Below are 19,535 nucleotides of genomic sequence, written 5' to 3' on the forward strand. Positions count from 1 at the left end.
TTCAGCTGAATACATTTAACCAATTAATTGCTCAGTAATCCAACAGACTCAAAAAATTTGATATTACTGGCTTTATCTTGTCACTCTGTATGTCTACAGTTTTAGATTTCTAAAACCCCATTTTAGTATTTTGCATTATCATATAAAATTTAAAAATTGATTGTTCCATTGAAATTTGACACATTTAGCTACATAGTTTATTTTTTTTTTCCAACTAGCTTTCCACCACAAGTCAAAAGTCTTTGAACTTATGATTAAGCTTCATGGCCTGAAAGTGGTGAGTGTTTTTGCAGAAGGTTTCAGATTTTTTTAATGGCTGCCTTTACTGGATTTGATTCAAAATTTTCTAATGGGAAGCATACTTTAAACAACTTGGATTCCATGATTTTAACATATTATTTTATTTTATTGTTTTTCCCTGAGAGCACTTACAATCAACATATTTTTAAACATTTCATATTTGGTTGTATTTTGTTGGTTCTTTGTTTTCTGTTATAATGGAGTTTCAAAGATTAAGCGAATTTGCAGATTTTCCAAACAAACACATCTGTACAGGACAGTGTGATATTAGAAAGTTCCTGAAATTAACTAATACAATGTAAATGCTTTCTGCATTACCCATTTGCTACAACAGAAAGTGAGGGAAATTGCCAATGGGTTTGCTTCAGGGAAAAAACTACTGTTTTGAAATGAAATACAAAGTTTACTGCGTAGACCCTATTTTATTCTTAATCATGTTCAATTTGGGAGTATCCTCTTTCATTTATATACAAGGAAATGATGTCAGGAGATGATCTATTATTTTCAAAGGCAAAGGTTATCACACACAAAACAAACAACTTTTTCTAGTTTATCTGTTCACTCCAAATTGTTTTACTGAATTAACACTCTTTACAGTGTCATTAAATGTCACATTTAAAGTGCTTAACAAAATAACGCTGTGTTTAAAGTTTAGCTGCCTTTAGCCTGATGCTGTCTGTGCTACTCCTATTTCCTTCATCCTTGCTTGGCAAGGACACTTAGTCACACATACTCCCACACACATAGCTCAGTTATTCACTCTGATCTCCAGGGCTCTTCTTTCCATCCCCCGTCTATTTTGTATTATTATTCCAGGTTTCTTCCTCTTCCTTCCTTCCTCCCCACCCACTCAACCCAACTACCCACTGAAATCCCAAGTTCAGTTCCTCAGTAGTTTCCCCAAATTAGCACTTTGCTCCATTTCCTTGCAGAAATACTTTTGCATGCCTCCTTCCTCCTTACAGACCACTAGCTCACCTTAACGTCTACAATCATTCTTCTACCCCAGCTTATTCCAATAGAGATTTAGACAGCTCCTTGCTCCTCCATTTTCCTTTCCATAACGAAACATTTCTTCGGAAAGTGCAGCCAAGAATCCACACAAGCAAACTCAGTGAACCAGTACAATATGAAGGTTTTATACCAGATGAGAAATTGTGCAAGCTGTGGTCACACTCAAGTGCATTATGGCTAGTGCGTGAGCTGACTGCATTTTCATTTGTAACAGGGCAACCCAGCCAAGAACTTGAATCAAGCTTACACAACAGCACGTTAGCTAGGATTCTATGCTGTTACAAAGCTCTTCTGAATGACCCTAGGTAATTGGGATGTGAAGTGATGCAATAGCCAGGACTTTCTCAAGGGTTTAACAAAAATATATTAGATACAAGAAGTGTGAAATATGTGCCTCTAGTAATTTCCCATTTTTTCAACAATGACTTCAGATTGTTTCCATTTAAAACACAAAGTAAATTTTCATTGTTAATCTTTAGATACTGTAAGTAAATTAAGTTATTCATTTAGTCATTCATTCAATAAATATTTACTGAATACCAGCTATGTGGCAAACACAGTTCAACGTAAGTTCAGTAGCAATAAAGCCTTGGTTTGGAACTTACCATGAGCCATACGGTGGAACCAGTAGTAACCAAAGTCAACTCCCAAGAAAGTTAAATACCAAGTCCATGGAGAATCCCAAGGCAAACTAATGAGTCTGTAGTTCTCCCAGATATAAACATAACTAGTCAGCTCAATGCTCCTATAAAACAACCTGGAAAGATAAAATCTATCAGTAATGATTATACTATATTTTAGAGGTTAACTTGTGCTAAAACATTTTAGATTATATACAGAAGTGAATTTGTTCACATGTAAAAATAAAATCCTTTCCCCCTTCTTCATTTCTTACTGTTCTATCATGCTTTTTAAGAGGCTCAGTTCCCTTGGTATCCAAGTGATTCATACCATGTTTCCTTTTGTTTCACAGGCATCACTGATGCCAACTATTTCTCTATTTCATGGAACTTAGCAGGACTTTTTTTTTATGTGTCTCTTAAAAATACTTTTCACAGAACACATATAGCATAAATATGACAAAACTATGACTATTTGCTGTGATTGTCATTTCTAAATCTTAATAAAGAACACAAGAAGGGTCCTTTTTAAAGAAAATGTAAAAAGTAGAAAATTATAAACAGCATCAAACTGGATCCTCATAGCATCTCAAACTGGATCCTCACAGCACTCCAGTATTCCTTGTAGTAACAAACTATAGATCTCAAAATATAAAATAATATTTTTCGTAGAAGTAAACAATTGTTTTTAAAATGCATATAAAGTATCTCTTACCACCTATTCTATCAAGCATCTGCAAATTCTATTTCAAGAACTTTCAAAAATATACATAATATACTTCGATTTTATAAAGAGGAGTATTTTTCCTTTTAAGTTTTCTGTGAGCAAATTTAAGATCAGACTCAAGCTAATCATTCCTTTTATCACTTTTATAGATAAGATTGAACTGACTTTTTCATTTATATTTATCATTCATATATAAAATGAATGATACTACTGAATAAAGATTTATTTATAAATGATGAACTGAGGAAATTCTTAAATATACTAATTTCAAATAAAAGTCAAAGAAGCAGATCTTTAGTTTTTTCTTTATATTGATTCTTTTACTAATATTTCCCTTTAAACAATCAGCCTCTATGAATTAGCATGTTACTGGGTTTGCTGGAAACCCAGGTATTTACTTTTAATCTACTTTTGACTTTAATTATGATATGATTTTGACTGTGATTTATCGCCAAGAACTTTAAAATAGCCCCTTATTTTGAATTCTTCAAGTTATTATTTAATCAGTAACACAAATACACTAGGCCTCTTCCCAATGGCACTAATACCAATAACCAATAGAAATGACAAACGCCTATACTTTCAAGAAGGATTATGCATCATCAGATCTTAAAACTCCACTTTCAATTTAAGATTATTCTCAGTTTATATAAATTGGTGGTCATACAGGGAGAGTAAGAAGAGACTAAAGAATGAGACAGAACACTCTAGATTGGGAGGTGGCAGTTTTTATACACAAAGGAACTTACAGAGCTGGTTTGTCGGGTGGCTATAGGACATACAAATCTCCATACTCTCCCTCCAGAATCCTAAGAGTTTCCAGAAAGGTCCTCACTGGGTTAATTCATTTATTCAGGCAAGATGGTCTCTATAACACTTTACTCTCTCAAGGATTCATCTTTGAAACAGCTGCTAATAGCATGGGATTGTGGGTGGAACTTACATTCCACAGACAGGGGAGAGTGCAGAAGAGAGGGGAAGGGTAAGAAAGGTTCAGCTTATAGGTCAACCGGCATCACGTCCTCTCCATGACCTCCTCCAACAATTATTTGATTGGAAAGAACCATTTTGTCCTTAAATGTGAGTCCCTGACCCAAGTGGGCTGCCTACCCAGCACTCCTGTCACAACTCAGTCCAAGCCCTGGACACTCTAGAACCTTCCTGTCAGGCGGCCTTCAACCTTCTTTCAGGACCTGCATGAGTCTCTTTCCTGGTCCAGACCTCCAGAGGGCCCACCTGTGGGTGTGGGAAAGTCTTCAACATGACAAGGTAGATTAAAGTGGCTTTTTCGGACATGTAGACAGAGATGGGATGACCAGTCTGGGTGTTCACACATAGGTATGTGAGGTCCCTCATGGGACAGGGCAGACAATGGGCCAGGGGCTCCCACCCTGTTCTGGAACTCTGAGGAATTCATGAACTTGAAATTTGAAATGTGTCTTCCAGTTTGCCATCCAGGTTATTGATCAGGATGAAAGTGTTAGTCACTCATTGTGTCCAACTCTTTGTGACCCCATGGACTGTAGCCCCCCAGGCTCCTCTGTCTATGAAATTCTGCAGGCAAGAATACTGGAGTGGGCCACCATTCCACCCTCCAGGGGATCTTCCCAACCCAGGGACTGAACCCACAGTCTCCTCCATTGCAGGCAGACTCTTTACCATCTGAACAATGATCATGGTGGGAGATGGGGAGAACAAATTTTATTGTAAAGTAAGTTAGCTTGGTTGGTAACTCATATCTAGACTATGATTTCTGAACAATGTCATTCATTACTGACATTCGGACAAGATAATTTTCAGTTGTAGGGGTCTGTCTTGTGAAAACAATTACCCAAACTACAAAACTTAACATTGTTCCCTAGGACTCAGTGGAAGAGGACTGAGCAAATAAAACTCAAGTTCTAGGTAAAAAAAATGGTGAATAATATGAATTTTAAAGGGTCTAACTTAAGTTTTCTGAGAGATTCTAAAGTTTGACACTGTTGCCTTTGGGGCCAGATAATTCTTTGTTGTGGGGGTCGGTCCTGTGCATTGTAGGAGGGTCAGCACCATCCTCCAGCCTCTACTGACTGGATACCAGCAACACAGCCCTCTACTTCTGTTGTGACAACAAGCTGTCCAAATGTCTCCTGGGAGCAAAACTGTCCCAGTTGATAACCCTAAATGCAAAAGACTGATCCAGAAAGAAAAAAAAAATTAAGACTTAGAAAATGCAACGGAAAGTTGAAATAATCTGCAGTCTTTTGACATCTGTTTTAGTACCTAGTGTCAAAGCAGGTCAACTCATGGATTCATTTTGCATTAAGAATCTACTGGGTGTCAGGCACAGCACAAAAAAGGGAAGACACATCAGTGAAGAGGGCAAATACATCCACCTGCCTTATCAGTGTCCCACCAGCTCAGTATCTCTTTTCAAAGTTGCTGTCTTTCTTGTCAAGTTTTCCAGTGACAGTTAAAATAGGCTTTCAGATACCAAGATTCCAATAAAAGAAATGGGGGATCCCTGGAAAACTTCCATTTGTAAAACAAAAAGAACCTGCCTGAAATTGAAATGTTTCTTTATTTCCTGTACAGGTGCCAGGTCTTGAGCAGGCACTCAATTTATTATTCTGTCAACTTACTTATTAGGGTTGACACAAATCGAGCTGAAATATGCCTGACACACTACAGTCAAGACTTTTTCTTTTTTTTTTTTTCACACCTTAGCACAAAGCTAAACTTTTTCAAGGTGAAGAGGAAGAGAGGAGAAGCTGTGGGAATTAAATCCCCAGCTCTCTATCAGCAAGATGGATATGATCCTCTTCCATCATAAATGGGAAAAAACGGCCATGGAGTGCCCAAAACTTTCAATTCAGCAAGGGATACAGCTGGGAAATGATTATCAAGCTCTGCAAAGCTCTTGATTGCAGGAAATAGCACCTACATTTTCAAAAATATTCCCACCAGACCCAGAATTGTAAAGCTAAACCTTTTCCTCTTTCTCTTCCCAGTTCCGCCATTCTCCCCTGCTTATGACTGTGCACGCTGAAATTCAAACAATTCTAACCCCTATTCTGAGGGAAGAGACATATGCAATTTGCATATGTAGTGAGCTTACTTTATCATACAGAGATGGAAATGAGGTAGCACAGGGGCTTGGAATAACCAAATGCTAGATCCCTTTCTCATGAAGTTTGAGTGCAAGAGCGAGAACATGATCTAAATAGGAGGCATTAGACCATTCATCAACAGCCTGTATCCCTAGAGGCTCCCCTCCCATTTTCCTATATTTTTTTAATAAATTCTTCCCAAATAGCTATTTCTCTTAGGCCTGAGGCACATCTGTTGGCAAATGAAAGACAGCTAATTTCTAATGTGTTTTACTTAACATTTTCTGTTCACACTAGAAATTTGTCCAGTCAGACTGGTGGTTGCCAAGGGGTAGGGGGTTGGGAGAGAGATGGAGTGGAAGGTTGGGGTTAGCAGAGAGAAGCTTTTATATTGTTGTTGTTTAATCACTAAGTCGTGTCCAACTCTTTGCGACCACATGGACTGTGGCTCACTAGGTTCTCTGTCCATGAGATTTCCCAGGCAAAAATATGGAGTGGGTTGACACTTCCTTCTTCAGGGAATCTTCCTGGACCAGGGATCAAACCTACATCTCCTGCATTGGCAGGCAGATTCTTTACCACTGAGCCACCAGGGAAGCCCAAGCTTTTATATACAGAATGGATGACAACAAGGTCCTACTATATAGCACAGAGAACTATATTCAATATCCTATGATAAACTATAATGGAAGAGAATATTTAAAAAAGAATTACATAGATAGATAGATAGATATAGATAGATATACTACTGAATCACCTTGCTGTGCAGCAATAGTTAACATATCATAAATCAACTGTACCTCAATAAAAATCTCTATCCTGTCAAAGTTTAGTGACTATAAAATCTGTTAAGATATCAAAGTACTGTTCCAGTACTGATGCTGGATTTTTAAAAATACATTTTATTATGTTGAGATTTTCCAATAATCAATAAGTGAGAATAAATATCATTTGGGGATTGAGAATTACAAAGCCAATTTTTTATCAAAATCATCTCAGTTTGAACATTCCCATCATCAGAGGTAGAGAAAGGTAACACTGGAGAGATTATCTTCTCACTATCTAATTTCAGATATGAGAGCATTAGGCTGAACGGATCCTAAAATTATCTAGCTCTCAAATACTTGCATGCTCTAATCATTAATCAAGCAACTGATATTTGATGTAATGCTCTCACTGCAAACTGTAAACATTTCAAAGCAACTTTCAGAGTCAGTAGAATTATGAACCCAGTGTTCACAGACATCTGCCAACTTGTACTATTTCATAACTATCATTAGGGCAATGTGTACTGTTTTATTTAGCCAGATCATACAAAACTGAAAAAAAAAAAAATCAAGCATCTTTATTTCTAACAATCTTGTCATAAACTAGAAAATAAACCAATATTTAAATGAGATCACTCAAAATGACCTTACAAGTTTCCGGAAGTTATAAATAAATAAATACATATTTGACATATTGATGTATTTATATTGATTTTTCCAAGAAATTAAATTATTTACTTCAAAATCTCTTATACCTGGCCCAGGAACTTGCACTGTCCGTAAAGCTACTGCCACTTTTGCTCCATCTAGTGGAATACTGATTTTGGCTTAGTAATAACAACATATACAAAAACAAGCTCTACCTTCTGCAGGCAGACAACATTTGTACTGCTATTTCCTACTGTGAAATGACATTTACAAATCAATCATTTAACTTAATTTCTTTTTAAAACAACCACACAACCAGAGACTTCTGTAAACACAATGCGGTGGATTTGAAAGAACTAAATACGCTACATGTTTTACTTTGCAAGAAGTAAATTACTTCAAGTAATTCAATAACTCTATTGAATAAGCACACAAACACAGACTTAATAAGCACAAGGAAGCTTCATTCATTCAGGAAGGACAGTGTAAGAGCAATCTCTGAAGTCACACCATTAAGAAAAAGTCTACTGATGAGGTTTCTAAGGTAAAAGTTAAGAGGACATGAGGCATTCTCTCTAGCAAAAATAACTAACATAGCAGCAGGTTTTTAAAATGTATTTTGTTTGCCTGGGATGTTCTTTTCATAATTTTCTGTTAATATGACTATATTAATATTCACAGTAAAATACCATTATTAATATTACATAAATGAATATATATCTTATTTAGGAGAATGAATAAATATTTACTAAATTTCATCACCCCAAATGGCAGACACTCATTTGTTAGAAGTTTGATGTTGCCAAAAACAGGATCAACTCTGCTACTAAAGTCTAGTATAAAAATGCAGTACACAATTTTCCTTTATTCTCTAGTCCTACCTGAAGGAGTCAAAGAATCTCAAAGAAGTTTAACTTCCTTTTAAGTTCTGCTTTTTATTTATTAATTTTTTTTGATGAATTGAAACTTTCCTGTCAGGAATGGAAAATGACATGGCAGCCACAGCCAATGAAACTGTAGATACATCTGGCGCAACATCGCAGACATGGTTCCACGGTTAAAACTGGCAATGACTCATACGTATTAAAAGGGGAGTGTCCCCAACTCCTTTGAAAATTTACCTGCTTAAATTATACCTCCAACTATTGCGATCTGATTTATAATCTGCTGTTTCAACAGAATAAATGAACCCATTAAAAACAAACATACTATAGGTATTTATATCAGGAATAACATTTCTCTGGGGAGGATGCAATTTATGGAAGCAGAAACACTGGAGGGAGTAACAAATTGAAGTCCCAGTTTTCAAATGAAGGATTGGAAATTGAGTTCTGCTTCAACAAGCAAGAAAAACAAAAATAAAAGATGTGATTATTTTTCACTCGTTAGCATGTCAGTCAGTAGCAGGATGTTTCACAAGTTTTAGATAGATTAAAAAAAATGGATTTAGTCAATATTTCATTTTATTTTGTATAGTCATATATGCAATTAACCAACAGAAAGGCATATTATCGGCAGATGATACACTGCATTTAACTACGATAAATACGCATGCTTGTCTACAACTACAGGACTAGATTCTTACTAAGAAGTCTGCCTACTGGATTCTAGAAGAGGAAAACAGATGCAAGCCTGCCCAGAATCTGGTTCTTAGGACAGATGGACATTTATTACACATTGTGGGCTGTCTGACAGGCTTGTAAACAAGGTACAATCTTGTCTCTGTTGAATAATTTTCCTTACATAAAGATTTGAAAGATACACATAGATCTTTTCCATCAATATGGTAAGTATGCTACTGATCTTCAAGCTACTTTGACTTTTATGTTATAATGAAACTGAGATCCTCAAATAAACATTGTTTTTCCTCAAAGTCTGCACACAGCATTTCCATTACATGAATGGCAAAGTGGAAAAATATGTTCAGGGTTTCACTTTGATTTCCCCAACTATTTTTGTCAGAGACCACATGCCTATTTGGAATTACTATCCAAACTATAATTCCTCACAAAGGGATTAACAAATAGTATACTACCATTTTTCTTGCAATTATGTATTTTAAGGACATGGCAAGCCCCTGTTGCTGGTGTAGAAAATGAAATTAGTCCCTCGGAGAGGGTATGATCAACGTCGTGATAATCTACCCTTCAGCTGTTAACGATCTGTACAAGGATCCCCCTTGATGCTGAGGTTTTGACTGAAATATTGTTCTAAGAGTTTCGGTCAAATCCCCCTTCTCATCTTGTGCTGAAAGAGGATTGCAAAGAGTGGATCCTAAGGATCAGCTTTCCTTCTCTGCTTATGTCTGGGAATTTTTGTGTTAGCAACACAATAAATGAAAACATTGGGAAATTTCATTTCCAGATAATCTGCTTTGCTGAGATCTTTCAGACAAAAGCCTGTGAAAGATAAAATTATTTGTAAAATGTACCAAGTTATCCACATTTCATAATTTAAAACTGCGACAAAAAGAGAAGTAAGGTGCTCTTCTCATTCAAAATACAACTATAAAAAATAGGCCCCAAATTCAAGTTCACAACCTTTTCCCTTTCTTTCAAAGGGCACCAGAGTTCACAGCCTGTGCTAGCTTAAGGAGTGTTATGAGGAGTGGGACGTGAAGAAAAAGAACTGCAGGTTTATCCCTGAAGGACTGGTTTGTTTTATTTTCTCTTTCTCTCTCCCCATTTCCCTTATATTTGGGGGTTTCTTTTTTAGCAGAAATATTACTCCTTGTGTATCTTGTTAGAATTCTGTACCTTTTCTTTTAATCACAGTGTTGAAGAGAAATAGAGTACTGAGGATACAATTTACATTTCTAGTTGTTACAATATAATAAGAGAACAATCTAATCTCACTTGTGACCAAAGTCAAACTTAAAACAGCTAAATAATGAAGCATTCATCCGATTTGATGTCTCCGAGTTCTTTATAAATTCATTCCAGCTCAACAAAATATGTGATGCATAATCGTTCCTACAGGGCACTTCTCAGTTATCAGGTTATTTTGACAGTTCATCAATTGTTCCATTTCCATAAAACTATACACTCAAGTTTCTCAGAATAAAGTATTATAACCGAGTATTTTTCAATAGTCAAATATACTTGTCCCTTGAGTATGCTGAATATAGTTTTTGTTCACTTCTGTTTAAGGGAGGCATGAAATAAAGGAAATTATGTATAATTGCAAATTCCCAATTAGAGTATTCTGGAAATTGAAAATAATTTGAGATATTATTCTCTGATTCTGACAGCAGTATGCAACCATATGAGTAATTTTTCAGAGAATCACTATTCTGATTATCATTACTATTATTTTATAACTATTAACCTATCTTTTTCATAGTAATATTTATGAAATAAATTTTGCCTTTAGGTTTACTTTCTATTTACAATTTTATGCAATTATAGGAAATGATTTTACCTTTTCTCAGCTATCTTTAAGTTCTTATTTTATTTTTAAAAAATCCACCTTGGTTTCCCACTGGGCGGTTCATGCAAACATTCCAAAGCAGTGAGCACTGGTCAGAAGTGAAGCTCTTAAAACAGTAAAAGAAGCAATGGGTGGGAAGCAGGAATGAGAACATTCACCAGTAATACAAGGCACAGACTTCTGAGGGACTCTTCCCTCACTCTCTCCTCTTGGGAAAACTCTTATACACTGAAGAGCCCTCTCCATTCATTGGTACCTCCTCTAAACACATTATAATTTATTCTTTCTAAAAAGTAGTAGAGCATTCCTTATTTTGGGGTCCCCAGGTGGTGCAGTGGTAAGGAATCTGCCTGCCAATGCAGGAGACGCAGGAGACAAGGGTTCAACCCCTGGGCCAGGAAGATCCCCTGGAAGAGGAAATGGCAACCCCAGTGTTCTTGCTGGGAGAATTCCATGAACAGAGAAGACTGGTGGGTTACAGCCCACGAGGGCTCCAAGAGTCAGACACAACTGCGTGAGCACACTAACGCAGCACATGCAAGAGACTTGGGTTCAATCCCTGGGTTGGGAAGATCTCCTGGAGGATGAGCAAATGCTAAGCCACTCCAGTACGCACTGTTTAATCCCTTCATCCTCAGACTTCACCAGCAACATAGCACTGTAAGAATGTGAGATTTAAAATATATTCTGCCGTATCTCTACAAATGATCCAATCTCATTCCTATACCTAGAGTCTATCATACAGAGTGAAGTAAGTCAGAAAGAGAAAAACAAATACCATATATTAACACATGAATGGAATCTAGAAAAATGGAACAGATAAACCTAGTTCCAGGGTGCAGTCATAGAGACACAGACATAGAGAATGGACATGTATACATGGAAGGGAAGGGGAGGGTGGGATGAACTGGGAAGTTAGGACCGACATATATAGAGTAACATCCATAAAACAGATAGCCAGTGGGAGCCTACTGAATAGCACAGGGTGCTCAGCTTTGTGCTCTGTGACGACCTACAGCAGTGGGATGGGGGTGAGGGAGGCTCAAGAGCAAGGAGCTATCTGTTGCTGTTCACGTAAGTGATTCACATAACTGATTCACTTCTTTGTACAGCAGAAATTAACTAGCATTGTAAACCATATTCCACTAAAACACACACACACGATTATTTTGTACATCATTATAGGCATAGGAGTTAAAACTATGAAGAACACCTCTTTTTCCCCAGTTACATGCAACCTAGCAGGAAGGGCCAGTGGTGGGGGCGGGGAGGAGGGCTGGGGCAAACAGGTGAGCTTAATACCATGTGACAATTCTATTATAGTGTAGGCACAATACTCCACAGTGATTTCAGCCGATAGTGAAGTGATGCCTAAAGGAGGGTTGGAAAACAGACAAGACTTGCTGAAGAGTATGACTCTTCATGAGAAGTCTATATTTAGACTGAAGAAATGAATGGGAGCTGGCCACTTGGACGACCACATGAGACATCTGGGTGATGGCAAATATGGAGCAAATGGCTACTGCAATGGGGGAAGAAGAATCAAAGGACCAGAAGGCAGGCTGGATAGACAAAGGCCTCCATAGATTAGGAAAGAAATTATCCTCAGGCCGTAAGGAACCTATGAGGGAGTTTCCACCAGATTCACGTTATGGAAACATTTGGCTGCAAATGAAATAGGACTGCTGCTGCTGCTGCTGCTGCTAAGCCGCTTTAGTCGTGTCCAACTCTGTGTGACCCCATAGACAGCAGCCTACCAGGGTCCTCCATCCCTGGGATTCTCCAGGCAAGAACACTGGAGTGGGAAATAGGACTAGAGACAGAGATACCACTTAGGAGACCATGGTAGTAATCTAGAGCTTTGTGTGACATTGATTAGGGAGATTGCTGCTGCAGGTGAATTTGCCTGAGGCAAAATTAATTTCCTAGTAGATAACTCAGGCCTGGGACTAGGCTAAAACAAGTGAAGCAATTGCCTTGAGCACAAAATTTAAGGAGACACCAATAAATTCAGTAATCACAATAAATAATACTTACAGCAGTACTTTCAGTAACAGATGTAAAACATTCAGGATGAACAAAACATCGAACATTTAATCAATGACCGTAACTGAATTATTTGGGAATGTATGTAAAAACAGACCAATCCCCCATACAATGGGTTTCTTCTTCATCTTACCTGGAGAATTTAAGTTCATTCGCTCACCACAGCTAACTAGCTAACTCACCTAGGAAGCCGAGACATAATGCCGGCTGACAAAGATGCTAAGGCATCATCCAAACCACCCAGTGGCTTCCCTTTGCGAATCCAGCTGATAACCAGCTCAAGCAGCATCAAGGAAATGAACAATGGAGTTGCCTGGAAAGGAAATTACAGAAGAGAGATGATACTGTGCTTGGTATGAAATTCTTCCAAGTTTCCTGATTAGTCATTCCCGAAGTAGGAGGCCCAGAGTGACAGTTCATAGCACAACAGGTATGAACCTATCCTCGGAGATTATTTCCTCCCAACAGGCAAAGAAATCTGTTTATTTCAGACACACACTAACAAGGTGCTCCAATTCTATCATCCAATTTGGACACGAAATATAACCATGGAGGCTTCCCTGGCAGCTCAGTGGCAGAGAATCCGTCTGCCAGTGTGGGAGACATGGGTTCGATCCCCGGTCCAGGCAGTTTCTGCATGCTGCAGAGCAACTAAGCCTAAGTGCCACAACTATTGGGCCTGTGTTCAAGAGCCCAGGAGCGGCAACTACTGAGCCCAGTTGCCACAACTACTGAAGCCCGTGTGCCCTGTAACCTGTTCTCCCCAGAGAAAGAACTCACGGCAATAAGAAGCCTTCACACCACAACTAGAGAGCAGCCCCTACTTGCAACAAGAGAAAAGCCCACGCAACGGTGAAAACCCAGCACAGCCAAAATAAATAAATATATTTTACAAAGAACGAAATACAACCATAGATGTAACCACAATAATTCAGCCAAGAAAATAAAGATCAGGCAGGACATGCTTCAAGGTCTAGAAAACACTTTTTAAAATAAGTGCAATAATCATAAATCTATCAATACACTACAAAGATAAGGTCCACTTTAAATCACTTTCCTTAAAGATGCACATGATTTTTTTCATATTAGAATGACAGGAATCACAAAATTGAAATTGTAGGAATACACACTACTATGTAAAAAATATACAGCTAATAAGGACCTACTGTATAGCATATGGAAAACTCATCTCAGTACTGTGTAAGACCTATATGGGAAAAGAATCTTTAAAAGAATGGATATATGTATGTATAACTGATACTCTTTGTGGTACAGCAGAAACTAATCAACACTATAGATCGATTATACTCTAATAAAATTTTGAAAAAAATTGAAACTGTAGGAACAAAAAATTTTGCTTCTGAGTAGTTCAGAGAATGAGATCATTTTAAACATTTTAGACATCTTCAAGTTTTATTCATTCAGTTTTCTCTTATAGAAAAAAATCATCTATAATTGATGACAAATATCAGGCTAGGTTTGATGTCATAATACAAAATAATAATGATTTATAAAGACGTGGGTACCACATTCTTTCCTTAAAAAATCAGAAAGGGGTAATATAAAATCCTGAAAAAATTATGGGATTCTCTCATTTGAAAGTTGATCATGAGTACTGAAATTTTCTAAACCCAAAGCCTAAGACCATATTTTCTGATGTCATTTTCTTTTCTATTTTTGGTCTGAACTAGTAAGTGTTTTAGGAACAACTCTGACAGGGTGGGGAACTTCAGTATTCAAGTTCTAATTCTGGATATTTCCACTTCCAATCATAGCCAGGAACCAGAAGTGAAAAGTGCCTCTGAATACTTAAGAGTTTCAAAGAAAACTTGGTTTAAGTTCAAACTTAGGAAATCAGGGTTGATCGCTCAGCTGTGAATCCATTCTTCAGAACCACCCTGCTTAAAACAACAACAACAAGGACAAAACAAAACAGGAAATCATTTCCTGGGAGGTGGTAGACAAGTTTTCCTTTAGAAACAAAATTGTTACAAAGTTTACTGATACCACATAACCATTGGATACTGAACTTCTAACAGCTAAATTTGTAATGCCACTGTGTCCAGGAAAACTTTTTTAGTTTTATCAGATCCTGGAGTGACATTTCAGGGAAGAGAAATTTAATAGGAAGAGATGGTTATGGATATTGTACAGAAAATCAGTTCAAGTGGAAATTCCACTTTTCCCTCATGCTTTGTTTTGAAACTATTTTTATTAGAATTATTTGAAGAATGGACATGAATGAAACCCCACACTGTGTTTAAGTTACTTGTTATTAAGAGAAAAGCAAGAGCAGCCTCTTCCCAGAGAGCCTCACCTTCCGTACATAATCAGGCACCTCTTCCAGGGTTTGGAATGACGTTTCACTGGGCTTCATCACATAAAACATCATGCGAATCCCCTGGGAAACCGAAACATCCTGTTGGGCTTCTGGGTTCTTCATCTCTGCCCTTGTCTGACTCCCAGCTGGAGAGTATTTGTGCTTCAGTGGTTGAAGCCAGAGGCTGAACACAGAACGAGCTGTGCTGCACGGATCAAGCCCTCTGTCAGAGAGAGACCCGGGAGGAACAAAGCCCCACAGAGCAGAGCCGACAGCAGAGTCTGTGCAGACGGTGTGTGACGAGGCAGAGAAGTACAAGGATCAATCAGGAACGAGTTCAGAGTTCGGAGGGCGCTGACCCAGAGGCCGCCCACGCTCGGGAGGGGCAGAGGAGGAACGGCTCCTGCCCAGATCACAGATAAACAGTGGAGTTTAGCTGCAGGTGGAGTAATTTATCACTAAAAAAGAGAAACAAACAAAAAACCCACATGATACCTCCTTGGAGAGAAGGAACAAAGTGATGGCAAGTGAAAGTTCGTTCTGAAAAAGTGGGTGGAAATTCAAGATGCAAATCACATGAGGAAAATATTATACCTGTTTTTCTCTCCCTTTGGAAATTCACATTGGGCTCAGGTTTGTAGTCTCCCGACAGTGTCACATTTCCTGAGAGACAAGGTGTTCTGATCTCAGGTAGTTAAGACTAACCTCAAAAGCCAATAAGCACCAAATATATCTTACTGGTGACTGCCTGTGTATTCCTGCATCTGTATCATGTTCACATCTGAATGTTTGCAAACCAGTTTAAGGGCATGCTGACTAGTCACATCTGTATTCTTCTTAGTGCTAATGGGGATTTGGATTGAAGCAGCAGTTAAGGTGTTGCTGAGAGACCTTATCTCTGTTTTGCAGGAGGAGCATGGGTTGTTTGTGTCACTTAGGTAGGCTAAAAGGCACTTAACTGCATCACCAACAAGTAAGTGAAGCTTTCCAAATCAGTCCTTCACCTACAATAGGCTATGGTCATCCTTTGACTCCCACCTCATCTTTCGAAAATGTTTGCTGCTGTTGCTAAGTCGCTTCAGTCGTGTCCGACTCTGTGCGACCCCATAGACGGCAGCCCACTGGGCTCCCCCGTCCCTGGGATTCTCTAGGCAAGAATACTGGAGTGGGTTGCCATTTCCTTCTCCAGTGCATGAAAGTGAAAAGTCAAAGTGAAGTCGCTCAGTCGTGTCCAACTCTTAGCGACCCCATGGACTGCAGCCTACTAGGCTCCTCGGTCCATGGGATTTTCCAGGCAAGAGTACTGGAGTGGGGTATGTAGATGTAATTAGCTTATTGACACATGACTGTCCTCAGAGAAATAGACACTATAGATAAGCAACAAATAAATTGCTACCCAGAGACACTATTAACATTTGATATAATTAGTTCCACTATCATATGACATGCTTATTACTAAAAATCACTGCACTATGTAAGTCTGTACAATAAAAAACCATTTATACATGTATTGACTTAAAATATACAACATAAAAGCTGCAAGTTAAATTTTATTTGGGGCAAAATGAGGACAATAGCCCGGGACACAGCATTTCAGATAGCTCTAAGAAGTTTCTCCAAAGAGGTAGAGGGAAAGGTCAGTATATATGTGATTTTGATGAGGGCGACCACATGCAATCAAGCATATATTTTTGGCAGAAAGTTTCTGCTACTTTCAGGAAGCTCATTGCTAGTCACAAGGAGCAGATGTAACCAAGGAGTTTAGTGTTTTTCTAGAATGAGGAGATATAAGAATTGGGCTTCTAAAAATATCTATCTGAAGACCTGTTCTGCCAGTTTTCCCAGAGCACAGAGTGCCTCATTTCTGCTCTCCACCTTGAATTCCTTGCAGGGGGTGATGAAAATCATCAGCTGCAGCAGCACATTATTTAACCCTTCCAGAGGTGCATGGCAGGTGCCAGTTTGTAGCCGGCACATGTTATATGATGAAGAAATGCATGAAAACGACAATAAATATGGTATTTCATCATGAAAAAGATCTGACCTGACCTTTGTTTGTGGAAGCTAGTCTTGGAAGACTTGCCCACTGTACTATGGAGTATGAAGGAGGCTTATCTGAAACCATATGGCAAGCTGTGAAACCAGAGATCTGGATACAATGGCTCACAACACTGAGTCAGACTTGTAGACAGTGGCAGATGATTCAGGCACACGCATGTGCGTGCGTTTTGTGTCTCCCTAAGCTTTTCTGTTCTTCTATGTATTGCCCCCTCTTTTAAATCTCTTCTGCCTCTGCTAGGTCCTTGCCATTTCTGTCCTTTATCATGCCCATCCTTGCATGAAATGTTCCCTTGATATCTGTGGCAAGAATACACATTAGAATTATACCAAAAAGATCTTACTGACCTGGATAACCACGATGATGCAGTCACCCACCTAGAACCAGACATCCTGGAGTGGAGTGTGAAGTCAAGTAACGTTTTTTACGTTTCTTATGAAGCATTACTACCAACAAAGCTAGTGGAGGTGACAGAATTCCTGCTGAGCTATTTAAAATCCTCAAAGATGATGCTGTGAAGTTGTTGCACTCAATATATCAGCAGATTTGGAAAACTCAGCAGTAGCCACAGGACTGGAAAAGATCAATTTTCATTCCAATCCCAAAGAAGGGCAATGCCAAAGAATGTTCAGCCTATCAGATAATTGTGCTCATTTCACATGCTTGCAAGGTAATGCTCAAAATTCTCCAAGACAGGCTTCAAAACTACGAGAACCAAGAACTTCCAGATGATCAAGCTGGATTTATAAAAGGCAGAGGAATCAGAGATCAAATTGCCAGCATCCACTGGAATATAGAAAAAGCAAGGGAATTCCAGAAAAGCATCTACTTCTACTTCATTGACTACGCTAAAGCCTTTGACTGTGTGGATCACAACAAACTGTGGAATACTCTTAAAGAGATGGGAGTACCAAACCACCTTACCTGTCTCCTGAGAAACCTGCAGGTAGGTCAAGAAGCAATAGTTATAACCTTACATGGAACAACAGACTGGTTCAAAACTGGGAAAGAAGTACATCAAGGCTGTATTTTGTCACCCTGTTTCTTAACTTATATGCAGAGGATATCACGTAAAATGTCATGCTGGGTCACTCACAAGCTTGAATCAAGCTGGCAAAAACATCAATAACCACATATATGGTTATTGATGAGATAACCAGATAGTGAAGAGGACTAAAGAGCCTCTTGATTAGGGTGAAAGAAGAGAGTGAAAATCTGTCTTAAAACTCAACATTCAAAAAACTAAGATCATGGCATCCAGTCCCATCACTTCGTGGCAAATAGGTAGGGAAAAAGCTGGAAACAGTGACAGATTTTATTTTCTTAGGCCCCCAAATCACTGTAGGCCATGACTATAGTCATGAAATGAAAGGACACTTGCTCTTTGGAAGGAAAGCTATGACAAATGTAGACAGCATATTAAAAAGCAAAGACATCACTTTGATGATAAAGGTCCATATAGTCAAAGCTATGATTTTTTTTTCAGTATTCATTCACAATATGGATGTGATATTTAGACCGTAAAGAGGACCAGTGCCAAAGAACTGATGCTTTTGAATGACGGTGCTGGAAAAAACTCTTGCGAGTCCCTTGGACAGCAAGCAGATGAATCCAGTCAATGCTAAAGGAACCAGCCCTAAATATTCATCAGAAGGCACTGGAAGGACTGATGCTGAAGCTGAAACTCGGAACATGATGGAAAGAGCCAACTCATTGGAAGACTCTGATGTTGGGAAATATTGAGGCCAGGAGGAGAAGAAGATGACAGAAGATGAAATCTTTGGATGGCATCACCAATTCAAAGGATATGAGTTTGAGCCAGCTCCAGAAGATAGTGAAGGATAGGGAAGTCTGGAATGTTCCAGTCCATGGGGTCGCAAAGAGTCGGACACAACTTAGCAATTCAACAACAACCACCACAAGCCTTTTGGTTCAGTTAGGTACCACCTTTAGCATTCACCTGGAACTCTCCCTGACAAAATCACATACACACATAGAAGGCATGTTCAAATTATTCCATAATATATTCATCCTTTTGGAGCAAATTCACGCTTTCAAAATATTACAGAACTGACTGTACTTTCAGGGGGATTCCCATTACAAATGAACACATACAAAAATATATATTTAATAAAAGTGATCATATTAGATACAATGCTTTATTACCTGCTTTAAAAATGTTTTAAATTACAAATGTTATGCATCATGGGAAAAATCCGAGCATTTAGGTATATAAAGTGAAAAGACTTTTAAAAATAAATGAATAAAGTCAAAAGTAGGTGCAGCCCTTCCCCTCAAAAGATTCATATATATGCCTCCCTTCTGATTCACACTAACAACTTATCCTGGTGGGCATTTTGTCATACCTACATACCTATTTTTCCCTACAAAGGTTAATTATTATCACCATTATTATCATTTAATATTTAAACATACACATTGTTTTGTTTAAAAAAAACTGATCATACTAAACAAAGGTATAGGTAAAGTATTTTTAAATTTAAAAAATGGTACAG

The 19,535-nt window shown here is 38.2% G+C and overlaps 1 protein-coding gene across 2 annotated transcripts in view; it reads right to left on the reverse strand.

Moving 5' to 3' along the window:
- Positions 1-16,148, reverse strand: part of AGMO (alkylglycerol monooxygenase) — a 406,391-nt gene extending 390,243 nt beyond the window's left edge. For both annotated transcript variants that reach the window (XM_069587585.1, XM_069587586.1), the window contains exons 1-3: positions 14,958-16,148; positions 12,823-12,953; positions 1,920-2,071 (exon numbers count right to left, since the gene is read on the reverse strand). In XM_069587585.1, the coding sequence (XP_069443686.1) occupies positions 1,920-2,071; positions 12,823-12,953; positions 14,958-15,083 (409 nt within the window). In that variant the 5' untranslated portion in view covers positions 15,084-16,148. The remainder of the gene's footprint in view (positions 1-1,919; positions 2,072-12,822; positions 12,954-14,957) is intronic.
- Positions 16,149-19,535: the final 3,387 nt, after the last annotated feature.

This window comes from Ovis canadensis, chromosome 4 (assembly GCF_042477335.2).
Source record: "Ovis canadensis isolate MfBH-ARS-UI-01 breed Bighorn chromosome 4, ARS-UI_OviCan_v2, whole genome shotgun sequence".
In the NCBI taxonomy this organism is placed as follows: domain Eukaryota; kingdom Metazoa; phylum Chordata; class Mammalia; order Artiodactyla; family Bovidae; genus Ovis; species Ovis canadensis.